The sequence below is a fragment of the Filicampus tigris genome, chromosome 11 (genome assembly GCF_054856515.1).
Source record: "Filicampus tigris isolate MCC_2025a chromosome 11, RoL_Ftig_1.0, whole genome shotgun sequence".
Taxonomy (NCBI): Eukaryota; Metazoa; Chordata; class Actinopteri; order Syngnathiformes; family Syngnathidae; genus Filicampus; species Filicampus tigris.
In genome coordinates, this window is record NC_141227.1 from 15,987,058 (window position 1) to 16,010,130 (window position 23,073).

The window sequence follows — 23,073 nt, forward strand, 5'->3', positions numbered from 1 at the left end:
TAAGATAAAGAATGCACAAAATAAAGCATTGGATGCTTTTCAAGAGAATACTCAATGGACAGTACCTTTACAAAGATAAAACTCAGTACTGGAGGAAAGGTTTGACCATCTTTTTTTTTTTTTTTTTTGTAATGTTTTTGCTGTGGTGTAGAACAGTGCTGAAACATACTGACAGCTACTCCGAATAATGTGACTCTCTTTTTAAATATTATGCAAAAAATAAAAAATAATAATAACAATGACTTTCATGCAAATTGTTGGGCTTCTGGATTATCTGATCATCTATCAAGTGTGAAATAAAACAACCAAGTAAATCTTCTGTTTGAGGTTCTCAACCCTTGATATGACCAGCTAGGCTGGGTAAAGATCCAGAGCCTCTGTCAAGAAATGTTTGCAGTCTTCCTGCTGGATTAGAGAAGCCAAAAGGTAAGCAGAGCTGCACTGAGATATTCCGGATTAATATTAGCTCAGAGTGTTTGCTTCTGAAAGATAGATGAGTGACTGACGGATTTGGACGCAATTCTTTTTTAAATCAAACAGCGTTGGCAGTTGAAGCCATTTTTACACCCTGGCAGACACAAACGTGATTGGTTGGTAGAGTCCAATATTCTCCCGCCAGTAGTATTCATATCATCTACTGCCTTTTCTGCACACCTCCTGGTACAATCACAATAATACACATTTTTACAACCAGTGTCACTCCAAAGTGATCATTATGATCTTTGTAAAGGCATATTTTCCATCTGACCTCAATGGATTGTGCAGGTGTACCTTTCATTTGGTGCGCCCTTCGAGTTTGCACACTGACCTGTGCGTGAGGCCGGCCTTCATGCTGTTCATGCTGGGCTGCATGGGTACTTTTCCCTGCGATTCGTTCTGCCTGTTCTTCTGGTGACGCAGCAGGAGCAGACGACCCAGCTCCTCGCACCACGACGACAGCAGGGCTGCGAGGACGACAACACGCACACACAAACACACAGACGGACACAACATATGCGTTAAGACTCCCAGAATGCACTGCGGCGGCGTCAAGTGTATTCCGAGATGACTTGTCATCTTGCTCAAGCCTCTAGAGGGCGGACTGACTCAAAATACATCACTGTGGACTGTTTTCTCAATTTCAGTCATTCTATCTTCAAAACCAGATTCTGCGTTTTGCACATTTAAACAGATTCTAACCTAAATGTATCACAGAATTTGGCAAAAAATAAAAAAATAAATACAATTTAAGAACATATATAATGCATGACTGATAAATGCAACATTTTAAAATACATCAAATGTTTAATATGTTAAGAAGGATAGATAGATAGATAGGTAAATAGATAGATAGATAGACAGATAGATACATAGATAGATAGATAGATGGATAGATAACATTTTTTAAATGTTATATATATATATATTTCTTTTTCTGTAACATTGTGTCACCATTGTGATTATTGATTTATTTATGTGTTCCCAGGGAGTGAATTTCACTATTTGTGTCACTCATTTTGCCATTCTTGGCTCAAACTGAGTTGCTGATTAAAATGGTTCAATCCAGCATTGTGTTTAAAATAAGAAAATGTGCATATCAAGTGTGCAACAACCAAAACAGAAAAGGAAAAAGGGCAGACAGAAAGAGTGCGTTCTTTGTCCCCGTGGGCGGAGAGTGCCAAGCCTTCTCGTTTAGGAGGAATTATTCCACCCTGCTATTACGCGGCGCTTATCTCTCCACTAAATCACCACCTCCACACTCTCGGCCGCTGACTCTTCAAGCTACTAACCCGCCATTTAGACTTAAACGTCAGCTGCAAGCCATCGCTGCTGTCGCCCCGGCTCAGAGGAGAGCGGCGGTGACTCATGACTTTCCTGAGTTGCCGCAAACGACGAAAGCGCCGCGAGTCATTCATAACGGAGCGAGGGGTCCGCCGTGGGGCAACATGCATATTCAGTGAGGGGTTAGCACAGTGTGTGGCCTTGTCTTCACCTCCCAGTTGCCGGTGATATAAGCCCTGCCAACACCACTGCCTCATACAGTATGGAGACATTCACACCTGCAGTCCAACAAAGAGATTTGGCTTGGGTAAAAGGTGACACTATTTTTTCTAGAAATAGTAAAGCAACAGGCTACAGAAGAAAAGCCCCCATGGAGAAGAAGTGAGGACATTTGACTAAGTTAACGTTATGCTACAAAACAATAACTTACAATGTTAATATTAGACAACAACATAGTGGTTATTTTTGTAGCCCATAACGCCATGAGAAAAAAAAAAAGGCAACTTTTAAGAAAGACTACGGACAAGGGGTGGTACATTTCTACATCAGCAAAAGGTTATTTTCACTTGTGGTGAAAATCAGATTACATGATTTTCACCAGGAGTTTCACATGGATTATCAGCATTTTGAGGAGAAGTGTAAGGGTTTAAATTGCTATTTTTTCCCCCAATGTATTACAATTAAGTCAAACAGTTACCAGATTGATACCAATTGTACGCATATTTTGGCTATTTGTGGGCCAGGCTGGGCCCAATCCTCAGTAAATAGTGGGAGGCGACTGTAAAGTAAATTAAAAAGTTCCTTTTAAAAATTGGATGGATTGTAGATTGGTCCGGCTTCTGATCACATTGGTGATTGGCTATCGTTTTTTTTTTTTTTTTCTTTTTAAACTCACTGATCGGCTCCAAAATCCTGATCATGTGAAGCCTAATCATTTCATTATCTGTGTCAATCTCTTGTGCCAAACTGATCACATAGGGTTAAATCCAATTCAGGTAAAAAAATAAATAAATCAAAAAAATCAGCAAAAAGTCAACAACAAAGCGCCATGACCCATCTTCCCTACAGATCAGGTAGGGCTGCAGACCAGGTTGTGATAGCAACAACTAAGATTTCCACTCAAAGAGTGACATCACAGTCTATCAGCAGTACAATATTTAACGACTCACATGTACCCAGTCCAAGACCGCAAGAAAACTGACTGAAAACAAAAGCCTTTAAGGTCAGAATGCACAGCCTGCCGAGTAGGACTTAAACAGAAAACAGCAGCAACAGAGCAGCGGAAGAATACATCCCGACTGAGGAAACTGTTGACTTTAAATGGTTTTATAAAAATAATCAATAAACAAAATCCCTTATGGTCATGGATTCTCAGCCACATGCGGCTACGACCGATACTAATGAATGCAAGATGACAACCTCCACAGTGCCTTTCCACATATAAAAGTAAGGAGAGTAAATGAAAGTAAGAAGAGGGAGAAGCGCTGTGTAATGAGAGGAAGACGGCATGGTGGTGCGTGTGTAAATATGATTTTCTGAGGCCGATTTACAATCGTGCACAAGAGTAAACGTTTGCTCGCTGTGAGTAAATAGAGCAACAGGAGAGATCTGGGAATAGATTGTCTCCTCACGTAGCAAGGCTTGAATTTCAGGATGTTTCTGTTCCACCTTCAGTTTCGGACTCGCGCCAATCGCGGCAGACCTTTTTGATTGAGCAGCAACGTCGGCGTTATTTGATCACGTGTCGACAAGAAGCCTCATAGCGCATGTGGTGGGCTGCAGTATGCCGACAGCAAAAGTTGCTGATTAAACAATGAATGTCATATAAACGTTGGCTCGACTTGACAATGTAATTTTCTCTTCTGCAGTCCTGATTCACGTCACAGAGGAAATGCCTTTGCACAAACATAACAGGAAGCACTTATCGCTGGCTAGCAATCGGTGGCTTTTTCTCAAGTTAGCAGAGTCCAGTGATGCATTCGAACACATGACAACGCATTTGAGACTGATTTGCTTCAACATGAGGATCACAGTAGGGAAATAAACTGAGCTTGGGGCCTTTTTAACTAATAAAAGTGTTGGTTTTTTTTATGGCAATAATCCTACAGAAATAATGACTGAGCTCCATTTTTCTGCTTTCTACATTTGCTACTTCAATCTGCATATATTAATTTAAAGGCAGAAAGTTGCAAGGAAAATGTAAAATATGCCACAAGAGATCCATATACTAAAGGACAAGAGGTGAAAATGCTTCTTTATGTTGAGCCACCAGAGAAACATATAATTAGTTGAGGTGCCATACAGGCACATAAAAATACAATAACATTTGCAAAGCAGAATGGAGAAAGTCATAGTCAAAGTGACCTTAAAGTTGCCTTTTCCTCTTCTTCCAAAGCTATTATTTTCTTTCACCTTCATTTGGAAAGAAAAAATAAAATCTAATCTTTAAAATATTCAATTTTTTTCATTGACTTAAATGTATTGTTATTTTTCCTTCAGAATTTTGTTAAAATATTTTGGGTTCCAATGCTTAAAAGGCAATGTTTTAAATTCAATTCTGTATTTTTAAAATTTGAATTCATGTAGTTATTTTTGTTTTTGCTTTTGTAACGTCACATGAATCATTGTCAGTCGAAATTAAATAAAAGGGCCCTACAGTTAGGGATCACAGCGCCACCTGTTGTTCTGGCATGCACCTCAGAAACTGCAAATAGATTTTCACGTGGTAATAATAGAGTTGATTTGTTTTGAATTGTCTTTTTTTTTTTCTTTTTTTTTTTTTAAAAAGGCCTTTAAAAGTACTTGCACATGTTTACATGTGGAAAAACAGTTCCTATATTGTGACTTGTGGGAAATTCCCAAACAAAATAGCATTAGCTGGGACATAACTGGGCTGGACAGAAACCAGAAGCTAAGTATGAAAGAGTTAATCCGTATGAGTACATTTGCTTCATACACTGACAGTATGCACATACAATATGCGGCACTCTTATCGCCAGTGCAGCAGCGCCCGTACACGCACCTTGACTCCATTTACACTATTTTCCACCGCTCTGGTGATGAGCTTTGATAACAAAAACACGTACAAGTGCATGCGGCTCTATTGTATTTGTGCTGATAAACACAGACAAAAGAGCAAAAAGACTACATGGAAAATGTGCAGCAACAAACAAAGCAGCCCTGAGAGACAATGTGTGGGATGATTAAGGGAAACATCCGTAAAAACACTGGCAGGTAAATCTACGCCGTGTGGGCGCTAAATATTATGCAAAATGGAGGGATAACAAAATCCCGTGGATGAGGGAGGGGGAGTCATGCTTTTTGCGGGAATGTGATGGAAGCCATTTAAGCAGTGATGCCCCCGCCCTCATCCTGCCCAGCCTCCTCTCTGTTCAGCCATCAAATTGAACAGCTGACAGAAACCAGGCTTGGAATGAAACGACTAACACCTTTTTAAAGACTTGTCAAGATGTGCAGTCCCCCAAAAATGCATTTTATGGCATTGGTAGGACCTTTGAAGAGAATTTCATCCGTGACCTCTGGCAGGACAACAGACATGAGCGCACAGAGGGAGGGAAGAGGATGGATGGAGGGGATGCTAGACAGAGAACAGGTGGTGATGGAGGGAGTGGGCGGACCCCCTCCCCACCGGGGTGTGTATGTTTATGTCACAAGGCAAGAGATGCTGCAGCCAGGAAGAGAAAGCAGCTCTACCTGAGTCAGTCTGACATCTCCTGCAGGTGCTGGTTTCTGTGGGGTTCAAATTGCACATTTTAAACGGGGCAGAGGGACACAAATCAGCATGAACACAGTGCAATCGTTTATAGTATGGGAATGGCATCAGAGCAATTTGATGCCGTTTTCCCACTGCACGGTATCGCTAAGCTCTACTCGCCTTGATTTGGGGCGGTGGGCAAAGCATCAGTCAGAAGAAACGACGACAATAGAGGAAACTGGGGGCCTGTTTACATTTACGTCTTGCTCAAGGGATGGCGACGATGTTGATTCAAGAGGAGACTGAGGCCAGCAGGAAAACAGATGACTGCAGCAAGTTGGAGACTACGGGGTATTATACTGCAGCGTCCAAAGCGTAGGCACAGCAGCAGGTTAAGCTAACATTAGCATGTGTGTTTATTGTTGACAATTCTAGTTGTATATACCATGTGACTGCCAAGTTCCACATGCTATAGAGGTATATTCTATATGTAAGAGAGAGAGGACAACAACAAAAATGGGCTGCAAAGTAGATACTGTGGACAGGACTGTCATGCTGCAATGCCCACAGCTAACCACAGCAACGTGCTAAGGTTATATTAGCATACGTGTTTGGTTTTGCCATTCCTAGCAGTACATGGGGTAAGGAGACTCATTTTACTTGAGAGGAGACTGTGGGCTACAAAAAAGGGGCTGCTGTAGCAAAGTGGGGACCGTGGTGTATATCACTGCAACTTTTAGTGCTATAGCATGGCAACAAGCAATGCTAACATTAGCTTGTGTTTATTGGAGCATTTCCAAGAAGTATGGTGAAAAATGGCCTGCTACAGCAAAGTGTAGACTGTGGAGTATTATACCTCAGCATCCACGATGAAGGAACAGCGACAGCGACAGCCTGAGCTCACAAATGTGTGTTTGTCTTTGCCATTTCTACCAACATATGCCATGTTTCCAGGTGGTTAAAGGAACTAATTGTATTCCTGAGAAGACTGAGGACAGCAAGAAAACTACTGGAGTCCACGGCAATGTAGTAAAATAACGTTAGCATCTGTTTCTTTTAGCTATTTCTAGTTGAATACTGTATTCTCAAATGTTTGGAATGATGTTGCGATAATGAATCTGACTGAGCATTAAGCAAGCAGCAGCGGTTTAGTCATGGTGTCAGCTGACTACTAATAGCTCAGACTATCTTGTCTCTAGTTAACACATGTGGAGGAAACAGGATTTAAATGCTTTAGTATTGATTTCATGATTATAAATATTTACCTGGCACACGAAATGGCTACTTCATTTTATTCCCTGCTTTAGGACTCAAGAGTTACAGAAGGAAGCAAGGGAGTCACAATATTTTACAAACATTTAAAAACCGCGCACATGGTCACGCGTGTTTTAGTCACTAAAATATCTAGCATTATCTAGACTTGTCCTTGTCCTGGACTGTTTATCGGGCCAATTGCAAGGACATATAGATGAACAACTACTCACACTAACACCTATGGACAATATGGAGATTTCAGTGAACCTGACCTGCATGTTTTTGGAATGCGGAAAGAAAAAAAGAGTATCTGGAGAAAACCCACAAAAGCACGGGGAGAACATGCAAATGACACAGTCGCGATTCAAAGCCGAATCTCAGAACTGATACCTCACAGGAGGAATCTGATTCTTGTGCACGAAACTGTATGTCAAGCAAGTAAACACCAGTAGACGCCAGTAGAGAGAAGCACCTCGCATGCAGAGTAAGCGAGAAGCTCTTATCATCCATGAACAGCACCCCCCCCCATCCCCTCTCCCACCACAGTAAATATCACATGGCTAATTATAAGCAGACATGCTACTTATCTCCATGACCACCACAAGCTTGTTCTTTTAAAGGAATCACAAGGGGGCAGGAAAAAAAAATGCAATTACATAAGACCATGATTAAAATGAGATGACATTCCAGCGCTATTACAGTGAAGACAGGAGACGATGAGCTGAAGAGATGATGCATCATAGCCTCAGGCAATGACAGTTCCACCCTCACAGCTATCAATACTTGACATTGGTTTGTCCTGGCAGAAATCACCATCTCAATCGTCAAACTCAGCTCCTTTCCTTTAGGTGGGAGGACGGCACCGAGGCGATGATTCACAAGTAAAAACCGCTGCAAAAACAACGCCGGCCGCACAAGTTTGCCGTCAAAATGTCACAAGTGAGTCAGGAGGTCACCTCAAGTGTCTCCAAACAGGAAGTGCTGCTAGTCATCCCGCCCTCAGCTGCAAGTGGTGCCGTGTAATAGTTTCCGACACGGTTCAGTGCGAGATTGTGTTATTGTTTGCTAATGAACTTGTCCACTTTAAGGTTAAACGTTGATTGAATGGCCCGCAAGAGCTTTTATTGCCCGGACGCCCTTTCGTGCGTTTCCCCTTCAAGAGAGATGCGTTTTAGAATGATGATGACATCACTCCCATAAGGCCTATACTAGAACAAAATATAAAAAACACGTTTTGGGGCAAACAAATGTCTGTGTTCTCAACAATGCCAATGACAATCTACGTAACACGTGATAAAGCAACAGCTGGCGCTACAAGGCTACTGCTTCAAGACGACTTCAGCCAATCAGAAGCCTGAAGGAAGTCATGTCCGGAAAAGGCACAATAACAATGACAAATCAAAGAAAATGGGGAATTCACTCTGTGACGTGAAGTACAGGCTTTGAATACAGAAAGTTAAAGTCACCGTAACACTATGCACATTTTGAACATTTAATTCAGTGAATAATTAGCTTACCATTAGAGGGAGCGCATGCATCGCTAGTAGTACTCGTACCACACAACAAGGTTATTATAGCCAAAGAAAACTGCTTTTAAAAAACAAAAACTAACTGAAAGTAGATCTTACATTTGTAAATTCATTTTAACTTGCATTCATAGTGAAAATGTCCTTTGTTTTTGTCTTTGTCAACTTATATAGATGACCTTTCAGGGTTCATTTTAAATGTATTTAGTTTGTTATCGCTGTGCATCCATACATAAAATGGAAGGTCAAACAGTTGTTAGACAATTGCAGTTTACTTCACTTCATTACACAATACTTAGTGCCCTTTTTTCTATTATCTTGCTCTCGACAAATGCTCCATATATTAAAGCTAAAAGCTAAAAATATCAAACTTGCTCTAAAAAACAATTAAAAACTAACAAAATTAAAAAATGGAAAATAAACATTTCTCAATAGGGTTTACATCTGGAGATTGACACATTCTTCTGCCATTGAAATTGAATATCCTAAAAATAATAAGCAACTTAAAAAGGGCTTAGTGTGCTACTATTTTTTGGGGGCGGGTTACTCCCTTATGTCTCATCTTTGGTATTTGTAATACGTACAGTATAGGGTTTAAATCTGGTGATTGATACATTCTTCTACTTTTGAATATGCAACTCTGCCCAATATAATTGGGCAGATATAACTTACCTATCCTTTTGAATGACAACGTTTAACTGTGACCTGTTTAGCACACAAAACAATCTCAGAGCCAATCAGACTAAATAGAAATATTTTACCTACAGCTTTACACACTCTTTATCTGGCAAGACGTTAAGCTTAAAGCAACTTTTTTCTTCAAGTCTGAAGTTGTCCAAATCACAGAATACCTGCACCGTTTTGACCAACCATAACCACAAGTCCACTCCATCACATGGCCCTCGGAGCGGAAAAATAAGCCTCGACCGGCGCGCTTTCCTGAACGAGTGCTCATACAAGCACGTACGCAAAGGTCTGACCCCCGAGGCGGCATGTAGGTCAACCTGTGGTCAGCTGATCCGTTCTGATCCCGCTCTTTTAGCCCGGTCGTAGTAGCGGCACACAGTTGGAGACTCATTTGCAAGAGTGCCAAAGCACGGTGCCACAATTTCACATCGAGACTACTTAACAAGCTAATGGAGAAAACGGCAGGTGTGATCACAGTCAATCCAACGGAAACAGAGCTAATTAAGATGCTCAGTCAGCCTCTGTTCAACTTAGCTCCATGCACTCATGCACAACAAGACACACTAAACTTACTTACCCCGATCCGAACGCAACCCCTGCACATGTCATCCCATTCAGGTCGCCGCGCAAAGTGTCTCCTGTTGAAACTCCCTGAGCTTTGGTCGCTTCCTGCACCTTATCGCTCTATTCTATGACTTCCTCTTCCTTCCCACTTCTTACTTTTTTCTTTTTTTGCTCACTCTCCTCTCCTGCTCTCTGATCTGTCTGTTTCCCTTGTCCGGTGTCTGCACAATGCACATCAATTATTCAGAGGCAGTCTCCCGGTTCCTCCCGGCTTATCCAATCAGAGCAGGGGGCTCTGCGCTAATGGGCTCCTGCTGTACCTGCTCCCGGCTCCACAGCGCTGGAGACAGCCGGGAGGTGGAGAGGGGGTGGGTGGCTTGTAGGATAGACCGGTGAGGAGGGGGCAGGGGATGTAGACGAGAAGGGATGAGAGTCAGAGATAAAGACAGCAAGCGGCAGCAAAGTGGAGCGGAGACAGAGAGGACGAGATACTGCGGCGCTTCTCACCCGTCTGTCTTGAGGTGATGCCTCAGAGAAAAGCACCTGCATAAATACGCCATCTGACAACTGCATCCCACTTGCAGCAATGGGCGGAGCTTACTGTGCAGATCAATCAAAAGACAGGCGACGTGTCAGGTGGCACACGCCGGAGATTCTGATCTGTGACGGGCCTTCCTCCATCGCGATGCCACATTGTGACGAACAGTCCGAGATTAGAGCAAAAACATCAAGTTGCGGGTGAATCTGAGTTCAGCCTCGCTCGCCCCCAAAGTCAACCCGACGTAGCGATGACTCGGTGGCGGATGATTGAGGGGGGAAAGCCCGACCTGTCGCCCGACCTGTCACCGCTATCACGCCTCAACCTAAATGTAGGGATGTCGGCCTTGCGACATTGTGAGTGTGTGACATTCGCTCATCAATATCCCACGCAGACTTGAACAACGGCAGCATTGTTAGAGCGAAATTTTACTTGAAGAGGGTGTGCCGAAAGCCCCTGAGGGATGACGGGCGAAGGGGGGTGGCGGCAAAGGCGGCTTAGTCCTGAGGTGTGGGTGCCAGATCAGTCAACCCCTGTACAAAAGAGGGATTTAAATCATTTGCTCATCCGGTTTTGACAAGACGTTGTCTTGTGTGTGCAAAGCGGCGCCTCTTCGCCAGGTTCAGCGTCTCGGGTAAAGTAAAACCAATTAGCCGGCGACTGATCGAGGACCCACGGAGCCAAGAGGGCTGGAAGTGCAGCTAATGAGTGTTTAGTCCACAAACTCAACAGTGAAGTTCTAAAGGCAGTTTGGCGTTGCAGGCGGATTTCATCATCTAAAGCAAAGACGGTGTCAGAGGAGAGGCCGGCGCGTCTAAAAATAAAGCTGTTAATAATTCAGTGCACTGCTCTTACCCTCGGTAGTAATTAAATATAAAAAGTCTGTCAGGTTGATTGGGTCTGAATGAAGGAATGTAGCACCTTTCCTAGAGTTCTCCAGAGCTAGAACACAAATCTGTCGTTTTAAAAGGACATGATTGCTTTTCTGAACTGTTCCATTTTTGGTAAACACTGTAATTCACAGTGACCAGCCAAACTGGCAAAAATGCTGTAATATGCAGGCCAGGCCAGTGATTGGAGATGGTCACAATAGAGATCAAATCAGCCATTCAGCACCAACTGATGACTTCAGACACTGATCTCGAAAAAAGAATTAATGTTGCAAAATAATTGTTTTAAAAAGTAAAATCCTGTCCGGCGACTCAATCGACGCATCATGAAGGCTGGAGAATCTGTGTAACAGAGTATCGATATTTTTTATTATTTTATAAGGCAAACGCTGTAAACATGCAGCAGTGTTTACTTTCCAGTTTGTGGATGGATATGACCATTTTTTAATTGTGTTTTTTTGCACATTGAGGATTATTATTTATTTATTTTTTACAGAAAGGCAAGGGCAGTTCCTTCTCAGTTTTTACTTACTGATAAGTGAAAAGCCTGATTTAGTTTTTGCTATTCTGATATTCAATTTGACTCGTCAGGTTCGTAATAATGTGCTCTAATATGCACTTTGTTCATGTAATGCTGGTCGTTTATGTTTAAAATTTATATATCATGTGTGTTCTGGTATTTTTATGAAAAATAAATCTGTTTTGGACTCCGGGTGTACAGCATGATACCTAAGACAGACAAGTAAGGGGGATCTGTTCATCGTCTTCCACCCACTTCCTACTGGATTATGGCCACGATGGCGCGGGCGGACCACTTTGTTGTGCGCGTGAAAGCGTTTTCCACAGCCGCACCCTGGAAGTTTTCGGTCACTGTTGACACAGCTTGAGCGCTTGTTTACCTCGCTGGCCCGGCTAAGGGCGCACCACGCAGCCCGTAAGAGCGACTGGCGGTCTCTGTGAGATGCGATCAGTGGGCACGTCTTGTGAACTTCTCAGAGGATCATTGTGACTTTGAGCAACGGACAAGCCGCAGCCTGTTTCGGACTTAAACATTAAACGTTGCTATCATTCCAAGAACAGCTGCCGTTAATCCTCAGCATGTCAATTCATGTCCACAACTACAAATACACTGAAATACATACAGATCACACTCCCCCCGCCCCCCCCCCCAAAAAAAAAATAAAATAATGTAAAAGCAGTCAGTAGAGGGCATGCTATCACAAAGGCTGAAGAAAAACACAAATGTTTTAAGTATAATACACTGAAATTAATATATTTATTTCTTATTAAACAAAAAAAAAGAACATTTTAATTCCAATTAAAATATGTAATGCTGCTATCAAGCATTGGCACTCGGCATAGGAGAGTACTCTCATTTAAGTACTTGTATTCATACTTAGCATTGATGCTAGTGCTAACATGAGTGACATCCTGGCTGGTCCACCAATACTATCAACCAGTGATTATGGCTGTTTTTGAATTTTGTAGTGGTACAACTGTAACAATTGGATTGAACACGGCCTTGCTAATTCGATTTATCATCACCGGTGTCCTTTGGACGGCTGCTACGATGCCGCGGAAGGCAACAGTAAGACCCTTGGCAGATTATGAAGCTAATCTGATTTGTTGCCTGAACTTCTCAGATAAGTCTGTCGGGGGTGGCGGATGTTTGCTCAACAGCGGAGCACTGACCGCATTGGCGATTTAAATTTTTAGAACAAGATCTTAAGATGTTAACATTAGTTTTATTTTTATTTTAAATGCACTGTCATCTAAAAAATACAGCAAATCCCAATGAAGCTTGAAATAAGATGACAGGTGCATGTGCGCTAACATTAAAGCTACTTGTTAATAGCGCTAATGCAATCTGACCTAGCGGCAGATACTGAAAATCTGTTCATGGGATTAGGGATTAGAACAATGAGCTAATCCCACAGACCACCAGACCATCAGCAGTGTGGAGTCTCTGCACTCCACTGGACTGGTGGTGCGTGGGTATAATTATGTACTTTTTATTTGGATATTCACGCTAGTGGGAGATGGGGAAAAGCAGTTATTGCTTTTGAAGAATAATCTCCTCCATTCTCTCATGGCTCCTTAACTCATCGGCCACAATGTTAGGAAAAACTTAAAATGAGATACAATACAAAAGATGAAAAAAAGAATTAGCCTTGATTTTCTAATCAATTCATTATGGAGGTGGATGGAAGGTTCTGTGTATTTGTGCAATTCAAGTGGCAACGTTACTATATTATATTTTAATTCATATTCAAGCACAACATTTCTTATAGCGGTGTTAGCTGCCAATGCTAATGCTAGCTCACATGTCTTGATGTTATCCTATATGCCCTTCACGCACTGCTATGATTCATCATCATTGTTTGCTTTCTGTATTTGTGTAAGTGCAAGACTGAATTGGATTGTGAATTGCAGCAATAAAAAGAACATCTTTCCTTCCTTCTTAAAGATAGAATTATTGTCCCATTTTATTAATTTGGGTTATCTCGCTCATTATATCTTGGAACAAAACGCTGTCAGAAACTGAGGGCCCCCTGTACGAATGAATTTACACTCTACAGTCATCCTGCTGGAGTGTTATTGTAGAAGTGCAACAATATCTAACCACTTTGCTTTTCATTTTGACTGGAAAGCTATTTGAAAACTTGGCTGCTCTTCATTCATTAATTCAAATGCCCATGACACCTCACAATTTAGCAAGCACTGCTTTTTCCTTGGCTTGTTTTTGCAACACATGTTGTAAAAGAAGATGAAAAAAGATCTTGAGAAGACCCAATTTGCAACTTTGAATTGCAATCTTGAGCTACGGCGCTGCTCCAGTGGGGAGAAAAAAAATTGCAGATACATTTTCAGTCATTTATTAAAGGGGACAAACTGTCTAAAACACAAATACAAAATGAAAACACTGGCAAGGAGCATCACACTGACGCTCACACTGAACTAAACACGCGGATAAACGTCCAACTTGACCTGGAGTCACAGCTCCTTATATGTACTTTGTAACTCACTAGGCCACACCTTTTAAAGGCACACACCAACACATGAATACTACAGTCTGTGTGCGACTTCTCGTTTAAATTTCACTTCATAAAGCCAGTTTATTTCTATGTGTATTTTTGGATTATGTTTCAATATTTGTGTTTTGCAATATGGAGATTTAAAAAAAAAAGTTAAAAACATTAAACAAAAAATGGTGGCGTTTAAGGGGGCCTAGAACAGATTAATGACACTTCAATTCAGTTCAATGGGGAAAATTGATTTGATCTTAGAGCAAATGAGGTCTGCGAGCATGTTCCTGTAAAGAATTTAAATTTGTGAGTCAAGCCACTACTGTACTTTGGAGCCTTGATAGATTTTTATATCCACATCAATGTGCACACTGTATTAATTGTGTTATCAACTTCCTTGTTAAAGTGATGCTCTGCGAGAAAGCGACAGTCTGATTGATCTCTTAAGAGTCTGGCTGCTCTTTCAACCTTCCCCTGTGGGGCCCCACTCAGAGCAGCACCAGACTGCTTCGCCCCCTCTCCGATGTCACATTTGCATCCCCGTGTCGCCACGCAGACTAGCCCGCGATTTGTGCCGAGCCCGCACGTTTACACGCAAGTCGTAAAAAATGTGATCATAGGGCACACGGAGCAATAAAAGTCGTAAGGTTTGCGATTTTTGTACAGTGTAGTTACACTGTGCGTCGCCCAGTCTGCTCCCTCAGACGTGCTTGTAATGGAGGGAAGATATTCAGTGAGTAAGAAGTGCCTTGAATCACATGTGAGCCTGCATCATACCAACCCAGGGTAATTAGACTCCAGCTCCCCATTTACCCGCCGCGCATTAACGGGCCATCCTTCCTGAAAACATTGCGCTCCCTTCTATTAGATCGCATGAGACCCGAGGATGAGTCTCTGGCCGTCAGACAGCCGGCCCAAGCCATGCCTGCACAACAATTACATTATCCCAGACTGAGAGAAACAAGACGATCGATATGGTGCACTGACGTCTGGCCGCCCACTTAAGTAGCTTACCGCCGCAGCTGAAAAACGACTTTTGGCAAATATGAGGAGCCAGTTGGTGTAAACTTGTTCACACTAGCTGAACATCGGACATCTAATTACATGGAAAAACTGTGACCTGCCCAACAACATATTCCAATATTTTCGTACAATACAAAATAAGCAACATACTTTATACATGATTATGTATGTAGAAAATGACTAACTGGGATAACTTGAGACTTCTAGGCCGTTCAGGCAGTTTATCCATCTATTTGTCTGTTAGTTTATCTCTCTATCAAGCTACTCATAAAAACAATGAATGGCACAATAGAGTTAAAATATGTGAGTTTTGTTGCTATTTATCTATCTATTAGGGACGTCACGATATCAGCAATATCGCGATATTAAAATTGCCACAATATATCGCCGCCGTCCTGTCACGATATTAATAGCGGCAAATGGGTTTAAAAGACCAAGTGTGCAGTTCCTGCACCCTCTGGTGGTTAGTTTTTTTAGTGCAGTTTAATTTAACGGCACCTATGTTTAAGACCCACACTAATTGCCATATGAAGGGCAACATAACACATTTGAGTTCCTGCACAAATCGACCCGATTAGCAATGTGTGCGTGCATTAGCAAGTGCTGTTCTTATGTACAAAAACAGAATATAGTAATTTTCTTTGTTATTTTTTTTACAACATTGTGACTTTCTATACAGTATCCTGAGCTTTTTATATATCGCCAACATCCCCACAATATTGTGAAATTATCGTATCGTGAGGTTCATATCGTGATATCGTATCGATTCGAGACATTTGGACATCCCTTCTATCTATCCATCCATCCATCTAGTTAACTAGCTAACAACCATTCTAGCTAGGTATCTAGCCTTACTAAAAAAAAATAAAATGAAATTGTAGGACAACTTTTTCCCATGATAATTTGGGAGGAGTTTGGACATAATAAGCATCTAAATAATAAGCATAATGATTAGTTAGTGGGAAAAAAACATAAAATAAACAATATACTGTAGATACAAATGAAAATTAAAATAGTAAAAGGCTGCCCATTCAGGCAGTTTAAGAAATGGAAAACAGCTGATGACGATTACTTAAGTCCTAAGGTATGTTCACTATTACCAATGAATTTCAAGGACTCTAATAAGTGGTGCCATTTCAGACACCATTCGGTTTATGCTTTGGTCCACGTGAGGGTGGGTTGGGGGTCTTACCGGCAGATTTGGGGGTGAATTTGTCCCTGTTGGCTGCACACACAGCCAGCAACCGGTAGCCCAGGTCCAGGTCAAAGCCTTGTTGGGCCGCAACGCGACTCACCACCTGCAGTAAAATAACAAGACCATTTTTAATTCATCATTGTCTATTACGCAAGTGAAGTACAGCAGAGTTGCTCACAAGCTCTCAGTTATGACAGTGAAACCTTGTTCATCTTTACAGATAGAAAAAAAAATGTCTTATTATTTTAAAACAAGTCATCCATCGTTCATAACCCTTTGTCCTCCACAACTTCAAAAAAAGTAGGCGGTGCGCTTTTACATGAAGCAGCAGAATGACAGGCCTGAATGTAAGCGCCGTTGAGTGACGGTATTAAAGAGGACTCAAGGGGTAAATCTTTTAAACTGGAAACGCCTTTGATTTTATCTAACACATGACAACTCTGCTCTGCTTCCTTCTGACCTCTAAACACACTTTGCTGCTCATTACAAGGTCAACCAGGGTGCTTTGTTGTTCTAATACAAAAATCATAAAAAATTGATTATTTTGAAGTATACCTCATTAAGCTTTGGCGATACAGTGAAACATCCATCCATTTTCTCAAGTGCTTGTCCTTTAGGATCGCAGGTGAGTTGGAGCCTATCCCAGCTGACTTTTGGGTGAGAGGTGGGGTATGTTCAATAATTTCAAGCACCATATTGTTACATGTGTTATTATTTTAATGGATGGCTTTACTCTTGGCAGCATGGCGCACTAGTGGTTAGCAGGTCGGAGAATGTTGTCTATGCACTTCGTTTCTGCTGTTTTGGTGAGCAAAACTGTTCAAAAGGGCTCAACCGTTAAGGCTTTACTATCCCATATCAACCAAAGCGTATATGAAATGATACTGTTTCTTTTCTTGGTGGAATACTGGTTGTTAGACCATCTCACAGCTCTGAGAGTTTGCATTAAAGACTCTAGTGTCATAAGCGTAAATGTAAGTGTGAATGGTTGATTGTCTATATGTGCCCTGTTATTGGCTGGTGAGCAAGTCCAGGTTGTACCCTGCCTCTTGCCCAAAATGAACTGGTGAGCCCCAGCTCACACGCGACCCAAATGAGGACAACTATAGAAAGATGGATATTCTCGTGACTAATGCGTGGGATCATGTGCGGGGTTTAAAAACAGTGTCGCAAAGTTTCTCTGACACATCATAAAGATTGTGACTCCCATGCTTCCTTATTTAACTCTTGACTCACAAGGCATGTGACATTTAAGTTTTTTTTTGTTTTTTTTCATTTAAATTCTGTCCCAGTTTTTGCACAGTCGCCTGATTTTCATACCTAACCCCACAACGCTCCACCCCCCCAAAAAAACCCCATCTGACTTGTCCATTTATTATCCAAATCGACACATGTTCATTCAAAGCATTTCGGAAGTCGTGTATCAAGGATTCAAGTGTGTTCTACAACACAAGCTTTTACACTTGCACAACACCGTCAGACCTTCAAAATAAAAGCATGAAGTATAATAGCAGCTTCGTCACACTTACTTGGGTAACAGGGTGGCTTAATTAACAGTTACAATCAATAAACAAGCACAAAACAGCTTGAGTGCGACAGCTAAATAAGCCACCATCAGGACAAACAAAGTGTGGCGAAATTGTTAATATGATAACCGGTGTGCCTTGGGCTCAAATTGAGAATGTCACGTGACCGGGGAAAACAGGCAAGCCGTCAATTCCAGTTGTCAGCAGACTAATAACTAGAGATGGATGAAAATTCGTATGCCACCCACACGACATTCATCACAATACTGTGTTTGAGTGGCAGCCCATACAACATATGATTTCAAAGATTTTTATTTTAACCTGACTTCCACTTTAACTCATTCACTGCCATTGATGAATTTACTTTTCTTTTCACAGTCCAGCCATTCAATACCAGGAACTTATTTACATTTTTTTAAATTTTTTTCAAATGTTAGGGTAAAAGAGGGTCTGAAAATGTCTGGCAGTGATAATGTTGAATGTCTTAAAATGATTAATTAGATTTACATTATTTCCTATAGGAAATATTGCTTTGGACTTCATACTATTTAGTTTTAGTCAGACTTTGTGAAATGGATTAATTACTAAAACCGAGGTCCCACTGTACATTCTGTAACAAACCAGGTGGCAGAAATGAAAGAGATGTCGACAAGCAATGCCATTGCACACGCGGCAGTGTACTATATACATGACTCCATTAAAAAAACACACACATTGTCGAGGGACAAAGGAACCTGCGGTGTATCTGTAACAGCTGTCATGTCATCCTTTATTGGTTCCGTTGCCGAAGCTCCACCAGGGAATGACCTCGTCCGCATGCCAGAGGCAACAGGCGTCTCCGTGCATGCGTGCCGTTTCACTTAACTGCAGCAAATCTCATTGGCTAAATATCGCACGCAGTGGTATTAATATTCCAAGCTTGGACACTTGGAAGCGAGACGATGACGTCACAAAGACGACTAAAATCCCAGGAAGAATGCATTGGCCGCCCGCTCTAATTCTCTCGATAAGGAGCTGTTTGCTCTCAGAGTCTAATGAAGCAATTTAGCAGATAGACGGGGGCGCCATGCTGAGTGCTTGGCTGCATTGTATGGCTCTTTATCAGACTCTAAGAGGCTTTTATTGTGATTTACACATTAATGAGCCTTTATCTGTTTGCTCATGCTACCACTTGTGATAGGAACAATGCTCCTCCAGTGTTTCTCACTGATCGCGCTCGGCCAAGCCTTTTGATTTCAACGCACGCGCGAGTGTGTGTGTGTTTTATTTGATCACACACCTGCTGGAGAATGGGCAGACGGCACTCTGGCCCTCCGCCCACGTCGGTGAGCGATGGTTGGTGAATGGAGAACTGTGGGTTGAATGGTACCCGCAGCACGCTGCTAGCATTGTGTGGCGGTGCCACAGTGGGTCACGAGTGCTAAACCTCACAGTTGGCGCCGATGACTGTCTCGTAACAAGAACGTCTTGTGTGAACATACAAAACAGTCTATTGAATGTAATAAGATCAATCGTAGTACGAACACATTTTAAAGGGAGCTAAGGACACTTCAAATTAACTCATGGATGTGTAAAATAGATGTGGTTAAAATTAAGAGAGGTATCGCATGGATGTAAACAATAACTTCATATTTTTGAAACATCTTCTTCATGGATTTGAGTTTTCTTTTGACTCATTGAAAAAAACCCATAAAATACTCACAAAAAAGTTGATATATTTGGTTTGTCGGTGATATTTCAGGATGGACCTGAAAATGTACAATAACCATTATAGGTGAACTTAATTTAACCTTGTCCAAAGTGTCCAACCGTTCAGTGTTTCAGTACTTTCTGGACAGCCTGCTCTCTAACAGTGAGCTGAACAGGAAAATTCCCAACAGGTGTTTGATCCAAGAATCGGCAAATACATTTTCAAGTATGTCCTCTTCTACGCCTTTCTTTGACTCTTCCAGTCTCTCTGAAAGTTGGAAGATAATCGGATGAGCTAAAAATGTAGGTTCCTTAGAATTCCTGAAACAATCAGTCATGTAGGAATTATTGTTAAAAAACACTGACTGTTTGATCTTAGCTCACATTACGAGCTTGTGTTGGATAGCATCCAAAATTGTTAGCGTTCTTGAGAACATGATAGTTTGACGAAGGCCGTTTTTTTTTCATTGCACCACTAATATTAAAGCTCCAGGCAAAATCATGTGTAGCCTATTTAATTTGAGGCCGTTTTCTCAAACCATAGCTTGCGATATCTTCAACTAGAAGCCTCACAAGACAAAGGCACAGAGGACATTTCATGGCAAGTATTCATCAAAGCAATGACCTTGCTGACGTCATCTTAAAAGAGCTCCGAATTCCAGCGCGAAACCACATTTGATGTTTGCTTACCGTCAGGCAGCCCATGAGGCTTTGCTCAAAAGGTCGCTGGAAGGCCCGGGGATCTCCGCACCAGTCGAGCAGCTCTGTGGCCGCCGAGTGGAAGTTGGCCGGGTTCTGTAAGTGCTGCGCAAACACACAAAACCGTCAGAAACAAAAGGAAATGATGTGCGAGTGTTATTTCCCTGCTTTCTCACACCAACTGTAAAAACTGTTGGAACCAATGAATGTTTTTGCCTTGTACTCAGACTCCTGATTCGAGGTCTTGTGTTTCTGCGCGACCCTGTGAGGACCTTGACGGCGTCCAATGTACGCCCACTCGGCGCTCGGCTGCATTGTGGGAAGGAGATCACACCCTCAGCCACAATGATGCCAGTGTGTCTTGTTAATCTTTCCTGGCGACGGCCAGTCCTCACCCTCACGGCCTGCACCTCGTCTTTCCCACCAAAATCCTCCCTCCCTTCTCTTGTCTTTCTTCTCCAGAATGTAACTGAGCCAGGGCACCAAAAGCCTACTGACTGGCTTGTGCCCGTGCATAAAGCAAACAACCTTGGTCCTGGCAGCCATGTGTGCACACTCTATGGCCGACGGGTGTATGTTGTCTAATCTCTTTCAGTGTCTGTCAGTCTCTCTCTCGCTTGTTCGCCCAGGCCCTAAACAGCCAAGTCTTTTCTTCACACTGTCTGAAGGCTACTCTAGCTGGCGGGACACAATAAGCGGTTTTAAAAATTTGGTTCCCTTTCTTCGCAGCTCAGGAGGTTAATAGCTCCGAAACGACACGGAGCCTCGGCGAGATTGAGCCCACTTGAAAGCGTTTATTATGCTCATGGGAAGCCGGAGCGCCTTGTTTTGTGAGTTCCTGCCGAGAAGGTAGAAGCATTGTCCTTCGGGGCCGGCGAGAGGTGAAGGCTTCTGAAAGGGTGGCTTTTTTTGTGCGTGACAAAAGGGCCCACCCGGAGCCCCCGCCCACCGAGAAAATCTATGCGAGCTTCCTGAGATATCATGAGCCTCGAGGAGGAAGGCCTTGAGTGACTCATCCTTTGAGATCGCTGCGGTTCCTGTGCGACTTTGACCGGGAACGGGGAAAGGCTCTAACGGAGTGAGCCTGTTTCACAAGAGTGATATGAGCTGGCATCACCGCCACTTGATGGGAGGCGCATCAGCCTCCGGCACCAGAGGAATCCGAGCTAGCGCAGCAGGGGCCTGTCTGCCCGCATGCAAACTCACAGCTCCTTTTGCCACAACATTCTCGCCACTGCCACTCTGCCTGACGACATGTGCTCCGGTGTGAAGGGAAGGACAGTGGCAAGGGAGGAAGGGGCTGCTCTTGTTGCCGTTCCGGGTTGGGTAAGGACAAGGACGGGCGGGGGAGGTAGCGATGAGGGAGCGCAGCAGTGCTGCTACAAATTTCGCACACAAAGAGATGATGGACTGATTCCTTTTGAGACTTGCGACAGATCAGTCAGCTCACTGCCTACCTGAGTGCAAAGACAGTTCAGTGCAGTCTGTATTGTGGAAATTGATTGTGGCTGTAGATGACTAGAATCTTCTACATTTTTGATGAAAGCACAATTTGAGGAAAGCTGGGCAACCGAGGAATCACTGCAGATATTGAGGCTTACTCGCCTGACTTCAGTGCGGGTAGCATGAGTTCAATTCCCACTGTGTGATGGCGTAAATATTAGTCTGAATGGTTGTCTGTATGTGCCCTCTGGTTCCCTTCTTCCCTACCAAAAACATGCTCCAGACAGCTTTCTTGGCCAAGGTGACGACAAGAGATTTGACACCGGTCCCTGGTGCCATGGGCGGGACACAGTTCCCACCCAACTCCTCCTCAGGGATGTGAGTAAATTCAGACAATGACGAATGACCACAGTGGTTTGCTGAGTGTCTAATGGTAAACACTGGCGACCAGTACATGGTGTAGTCCGTCTGTCAGTTGGGAAAGGCTGCAGCTCACCTTGGTTCTGAACAGGATAGGTGGCACAGAAAGTGGATGGATAAATGGAGCTCTACCCGGCGAGACGCTGTTGACGGGCCGGTTAAGCACGATTTCAACGTCACCAGTATGAATCTCGTTGTGATCTCTAAGTGGTCTTTCTGTTTGTGTTTTCACCTGTTACTCTGGTTTCCTCTACCGCCAAAAACATGTTCCAAACTGCTTCCTTGACCAAGATGCTGACAAGACATCTGGAATTCGTCCCTAGAAAACGACGGTGTTACTGCCCACTATTCCTCAGGGGTGGAAGTAAACATAGAGGATGACAAATGACCACCAATAACATAAATCTCTTCCTGGGAATGACTGCCAACCAGTCCAAACTGCAGTGCGTTTTTCACCCCAAGTCAGTTGGGATGGACTCCAGCTCCCCATGACCGTGAACAGGATAAGCGTTATTGAAAAGGGGTGGATGGTTGGATGCTCTACTGAGTGGAGCCATTCAGCCAGTTGCAGTGTGGTGGTTAAGTACTGCTGCATCGAAGCAAGAAATTCACCTTCTAAATAAGATCTGGAACTAGTAGCTGGTACACAGTTACCATCAATTGCTCCTCAGGGAATAATCGGGCATAAATCCGTGGATTGCTGTCTACATGTTAACATTGATCTTGTGAATTTGTTGTGAATGACTGGTGACCAGTCCAGAGTATAGTCTGTCTTTTGCCCATGGTCAACTGGGATGGACTCCATCTTCCCTGTGAGCCCGAACAGGATAAGTGGTGGAAAATGGATAGATGGATGCCACTTTTTATATATTAAAGTGGGATGAATTAAACAAAAACAAAAAAAAAACACTGCAGTACTTAAAATGTATGTTCTAGTGTTCGGGTGGAATCAAACACTGTGATTTGCTGAGATCGGGAATGGAACAAGAAGATCAGGCACTATTTTAAAAGGGTGCACTGTCCCATTCCTCTGTTGTTGGATTTAATGATGGCTCACAATGTTTCCCACTGTAATGATGTCACGCTGTTATTAAGGAGACTGTTCCAAGCCAAACCA

General features: G+C 42.7%; 1 protein-coding gene across 3 annotated transcripts in view; it reads right to left on the reverse strand.

Moving 5' to 3' along the window:
* zmiz1a (zinc finger, MIZ-type containing 1a) overlaps positions 1–23,073 on the reverse strand; it is a 179,362-nt gene that overhangs the window by 14,227 nt on the left and 142,062 nt on the right. Inside the window, exons 13-16 of one of the 3 annotated variants that reach the window (XM_086045234.1) lie at positions 20,085–20,198; positions 16,177–16,282; positions 5,476–5,511; positions 809–944 (exon numbers count right to left, since the gene is read on the reverse strand). In XM_086045234.1, the coding sequence (XP_085901360.1) occupies positions 809–944; positions 5,476–5,511; positions 16,177–16,282; positions 20,085–20,198 (392 nt within the window). Of the gene's footprint in view, positions 1–808; positions 945–5,475; positions 5,512–9,520; positions 10,057–16,176; positions 16,283–20,084; positions 20,199–23,073 lie in introns of those variants that run through there. The other 2 variants (XM_086045236.1, XM_086045235.1) reach the window with 2 other exon arrangements.